General features: G+C 45.3%; 1 protein-coding gene across 1 annotated transcript; it reads left to right on the top strand.

Moving 5' to 3' along the window:
- The first annotated feature begins 426 nt into the window (after positions 1-426).
- Positions 427-2,763, top strand: LOC117701868 (serine/threonine-protein kinase pim-1-like). Its single transcript, XM_034493281.2, has 2 exons — positions 427-612; positions 1,433-2,763. Exons 1-2 carry the CDS (start codon positions 531-533, stop codon positions 1,588-1,590), a joined length of 240 nt encoding a protein of 79 aa, XP_034349172.1. The 5' UTR covers positions 427-530; the 3' UTR covers positions 1,591-2,763.
- Positions 2,764-5,418: the final 2,655 nt, after the last annotated feature.

The following is a 5,418-nucleotide window of genomic DNA, read 5'->3' as shown; positions in this document are numbered from 1 at the left end:
TTTGTTAGTCTGTTGGACTGGTGTGTAAAGGATTTGGTTTAGGGTTTGGGCTCCTGGAAGGGTACCATACTACTTGTCCATTTGTCCATTTCTGCCTGGACCAAAGAGGCAGAGATGGAAAGACTGAGTGATTGATTTTTTTTGTTTTGTTGTGTTTTGTTTTTTTTAAAGTCAAATCTGCCTGTCTGCTCCTGAGTGCTGGATTAAAACGTGTCTTAAAGCTGGGTGGTGGTGGTGGTGGTGATTAAAAATGCTTTTAATCCAGCACTTGGGAAGCAGAGATAGGCAGATCTCTGAGTTCAAGACCAGCCAGAGTAAAGAGTAACTTTGTCTGGAGGGGAAATTTTTTTTTTTATTTTATTTTAAAGAAGCGGCTCAGACGAGTTGCTTTGTTTCTTTTTGCTAATAGCGGTTTCTTTTCCCTCTGCTGGTTAGGAACTCGAGTGTACAGCCCTCCTGAGTGGATTCGATACCACCGATACCACGGCAGGTCGGCGGCTGTCTGGTCCCTGGGGATCCTGCTCTATGACATGGTCTGCGGGGATATTCCATTCGAGCACGATGAGGAGATCATCAAGGGTCAAGTGTTCTTCAGGCAAAGGGTCTCCTCAGGTAAATTCCCATGGGCCCTCGCTCCGGGGATGGTGTGTTTGAAAGGCTGGTTTGGGGATTGCAGGGATGAGACAGTATGGGGGGGGGGGGTCCGTTCCTACCCACCCTTTTATTTATTTATTCATTTTCTTTTGGGGAGAGTAGGGCCTTAGCTTAGCCTGCCTCTGACACCTTCTCACCCCCAACTACTGGGACTCAGGAGATGGAGGGATCTCACTGGGTCAGAGTTACTCTGCTTGGCCTCGGAATTCCATCTGGGCCTTTTCTTCTTAAAGGTTTTGGTTTAGTCATGCTCAAATTGCAATAAGTTTTATATACATCCCACCCCAACCGCTAGACTCTGTTAAAAAAAAAGTCTAAGTACCAGCAGAGACCTGGTCTCTAAACAGAGTTGGTTTTTTTGTTTTTTTTTTTAAAGGGCCATTGAAGCCTTCTCCCCTTAAGGCAATATAGTTCTCTAAATATTGTGGTCCCAGTGACCTCATTCCTGCTAGTGTCAGTGGAAGTCGGTAGGTGAGTTGAATCACCTCATCATGCTCAGAGATGGCTCATCAAAACCCTTGTCATTCTTCCCATTTCTGTTGAGTGGGTGTCGTGAGAAAGGCCCTGGTTATTGAAGTCTGAAACCACAGGTTTAAGAGGGAAGGTACTTTTTTTTTTTAACTGAAAGCAAACTGTTGGAGGCTCTCAGTATCTGGGCCTCTGCAGTATTAGGTGCCTCTTTGAAAAACCCTGTGGGTCTCTGGGAAGAAGAGGAGACCTTTGCATTACAAAAACAAGTTGAGTCATCTTTACCTCTGTCTGCCCCCACCTTCTGCAGAATGTCAGCATCTTATTAGATGGTGCCTGGCCCTGAGACCTTCAGATCGGCCCTCCTTTGAAGAAATCCAGAACCATCCATGGATGCAGGATGTCCTCCTACCCCAGGCAACTGCCGAGATTCATCTGCACAGCCTGTCACCGGCGCCCAGCAAATAGCACCCTTTTTGTCAGACCCTCCAGGGAAGGAGAACTTGTCTTCTGACCTTCAACAGGACCCTGCTTGACGATGCAGGAACAGTAATGACAACTCATTCCAGACTCCAGGTCCCTGGAGCAGGGCCCCACCCCCACCCCACGAGGAAAGAAGACTACTTCACTCGTTCTGGACCCCTCTTTGCCTCCCCATAGACTCTGCTCCTAGTGTTGCTGGCTCTGCAGAATCTCTGGGTGGGGGATGGGAGTGGTTCAGAATCCTGTCATGGAACTTTTAGTCACCATGGAGACTGTGGGTCACTAAGATGGGCCAGGGTAGGGGAAAACATTTTGGGGGGTGGGATAAAAACTAGCACCATATTTAAGTCCCTGTCACCTCTTCCAACTCCTGAGTGCCTTCTGTGGGGACTCCGCCTGTGCTGGGAGAAATACTTGAACTTACCTCTTAACCTGCTGCTTCTCAAATTCTGCCTGGGTTTGCTTCCCTCCTCTCCTTTCCCATCCCCCCACTTCCTATGAAAGGTGCCATGGGAGAGGCTACAGGGCCATGCTGAGCCACCTGCCCTTTTTCCGCTCCTTTAGTAAAATTCCCAAGTGAACTGGTCTTCCTTTTTTGGTTCCAACTTAACCGTTTCAAAGCCAAGACCTCACACAGAACGCACAACCAATGCAACAACCAGACAAGCTGTAAATGTGTGTATATTCCAGCATGGTAGCCTGCAAAAGGATTGTAGATGATAACAATTTTAAAGAAAAAAAAATGCCTTTAAGTTATTTTATGTGTTGGGGGTTTCGTTTGGTTTTGTTTTTATTTTTTTTTTCTTTGCTTTTTTTTTTTGTTTGTTTTTTTGTTTTTTGTTTTTTTTTTGAAAGATGACACATTCTAGCCTGCAAGTCAATGTTTTAATGTATATTTATTTATTTATTTATTTGGTTTACCTGTTCCAAGCTTCAACTGACTGTTGCCCTGAGGGTTTTATTGTCATGTTCTGTCCTTTTTTTTTTTTTTTCTTTCTTCCCTCCTCCTGACTGGGGACCTTTTTGGGGGAGGGCTGCAACGCTTGCTGGGGCATTTGGGACTCTGGTGAGACAGCTGCTGTAGACCCGTCTGGGGCCCCCTTGCCTACTTGCTGGAGTGGGTCTAGGCTCTGCTGACTGTGTACATAAGACAGAAAGGCAGTTCGGTGTGGTGGGCCCTTCCAGATCCTCTGGGGCTGTGCTTTGAGCAGCAGTGTAACCCGCTGGTTTTATCTGAGTGAAATATACTGTACAGGGGAATAAAAGAGATCTTATTTTTTTTTTTTATACTTGGCATTTTTTGAATAAAAACTTTTTGTCTTAACTTTGAGTTTTCCATTCATTCATACAAAGATGTAAGGTTGGTCCAGAGCCAGGTAGGCTGGGCACTTTCAGACTAGATCTGATTTCCTGCTGGGGCACTGATGTACTAGGCTTGCTGAAGGAATCAGTGCTGGATAGAACCCAGGCCTTCCCTGCCCTCTACTAAGGAAACCCCCAGAGTATGACTGGTTCTCTCCCACAAAAGTTTAGCTATTGTCACCTTTTTAAAGCAGGTGCAGCCAAAACTGTGGCATTGGTAACATGGAGGTGAGACTTGACTGGGATTAATTTTTTCTGATGTCATGTAACCAGCTGGCATTAAGCATTGAACATTGTTGGTACTCCATTGAATTCTGGGATTACAGAAATGGCCACAGGAGTTTGATTTGGGTTTTGGTATTTTTTAAGATTTTTTTTTTTTTTTTTTTAATGTATGTCTTCAGAACAGGGCATGGGATCCCATTACAGATGGTTGTGAGCCACCATGGGGTTGCTGGGAATTGAACTCAGGACCTCTGGAAGAGCAGTCAGTGCTCTTAACTGCTGAGCCATCTCTCCAGCCCCCTGGCTTTGGTATTTCAAAGTGTGGTTTTTCTTTAGCCCTAGCTGTAACTAGGACTGTAGACCAGGTTGGCCTTGAGCCTAGACCTGCCTGCCCCTGCTTAGTGAATGCTGGGATTAAAGGCATGTATAACCAGCTGCTCGGTGGTTTTGAGACAAGTTTTTACTGTGTAGCCTTGGAACTTGCTATGTTTAGACCAGACTTGGCCTGAAACTCCTGGATCTGCCTGCCTTTGCCTCCCAAGTGCTGGGATTTAAAGGCAGGTACGTCCTTCCCCAGCTCTACTGGAAAAGATTTGGGAGCCAGAGGTTGTAGCATCTTCCTAATCAGAGCTGTGTAATCGAATAGTCCCATCATTTGGGAACTAAGAGGATGAGAGTCTGGAGTTCAAAGTCAGCCTGGGATACACCTTTCTAACTAACCGGAAGGACAGGCACTCTGGTAGACTGGGCAAAATAGATTTTTATGAATTCAGGCTAAGACTGGGGTACGGAGTTCCAGGCCTATCCTCAGTATTGGGATGGGGATGGGCTGGGGAGGTGAAGAGATGGGTCATTGATTAAAAGTTTTTCCAGAGGATCTGGGTTCAGCTCAGCACTCACATGATGGCTCACAACCATCTGTAACTCTAGTTCGAGAGGATCCAATGCGTTCTTCTGGCCCCCAAGGACATACGTCGCACCGAGAATTTCCACATAGTCAATAACCAACACTCACTAAAAGTGGATGGACCTGAACCAAGCCCTGAAGTAAGCATGCATACACATAAATACACAGACAGAGCACCCGTTAAAAGGAAACCATCTGCTGTTCGCGCAGAGAGCCTGGGATTGGTTCCCAGCACCTGTATGACCTCACAGTTGCCTTTAATTTCAGCTTTCGGGGATCTGATGCATGCACCTAGTGTGCAAACATACATGTAGATAAGCACTCATGCACAAAAGAAAGAAACATTTAAGCCGGGCAGTGGTGGCGCACGCCTTTAATCCTAGCACCTGGGAGGCAGAGGCAGGTGGATTTCTGAGTTCGAGGTCAGCCTGGTCTACAGAGTGAGTTCCAGGACAGCCAGGGCTACACAGAGAAACCCTGTCTTGAAAAACAAAAAAACAAAACAACAACAACAAAAAAACACACAAAGAAAAAGAAAAAGAAAGAAAGAAAGAAAGAAAGAAAGAAAGAAAGAAAGAAGGAGGGGCTGGTGAGATGGCTCAGTGGTTAAGAGCACTGACTGCTCTTCCGGAGGTCATGAGTTCAAATCCCAGCAACCACATGGTGGCTCACAACCATCTGTAATGAGATCTGATGCCCTCTTATGGGGTGTCTGAAGACAGCGACAGTGTACTTACATATAATAAATAAATAGTTAGAAAGAAAGAAAGAAAGAAAGAAAGAAAGAAAGAAAGAAAGAAAGAAAGAAAGATAGACTTAGGAAATGTGATGAATGTATATAAAATGTGATGAATGTATATATACTCTATGATAGGTACTTTACTGAAGAGCTTATCCCAGGTTCTGACTTGGTAGCCCAGGCAAGCCTTGAACTCACAGCTATCTCCCTGTCTGAGTACTGGAGTCATAAATGTGGGTCACCATGCTGGGTTGGGGCTTGGTTCAGGTCCATTCACCTTTGGTGAGAGTGTTGGTTATTGACTATGTGGAAATACTTGGCGTGATGTACAGCTTGCTTGACAGCTTATGCTGGGACTGAGTGAAACGTCTCCACCAAGCTTTAGTCCTTGGTTTCTTAGGCCACAGTTTATTTTGTGTTAGGTTCTACTGGAAGATGGGACCCCCAATTTGCCTCCTATGTTTGGTCTGAGTGTGTCCTATCAGTTGAACCACTGCTGATCCATGTATTAAAAGCAAATGTTTTCTTTTTTGAAGCAAGGTCTCCTATAGCCTAGGCTTGACCTCAAACTGCTTAAATA

This window comes from Arvicanthis niloticus, unplaced genomic scaffold (assembly GCF_011762505.2).
Source record: "Arvicanthis niloticus isolate mArvNil1 unplaced genomic scaffold, mArvNil1.pat.X pat_scaffold_288_arrow_ctg1, whole genome shotgun sequence".
Classification (NCBI taxonomy): domain Eukaryota; kingdom Metazoa; phylum Chordata; class Mammalia; order Rodentia; family Muridae; genus Arvicanthis; species Arvicanthis niloticus.
Note: the sequence above shows the minus strand (reverse complement) of the source record. Positions and strands in the feature narration are given on the sequence as shown.

Excerpts from the sequence above, each read along its gene's own strand:
- LOC117701868 (XM_034493281.2), top strand. The coding sequence starts at position 531 with ATGGTCTGCGGGGATATTCCATTCGAGCACGATGAGGAGATCATCAAG. Across the intron at positions 613-1,432 it reads CAGGCAAAGGGTCTCCTCAG|AATGTCAGCATCTTATTAGA; the intron begins GTAAATTCCCAT and ends CACCTTCTGCAG.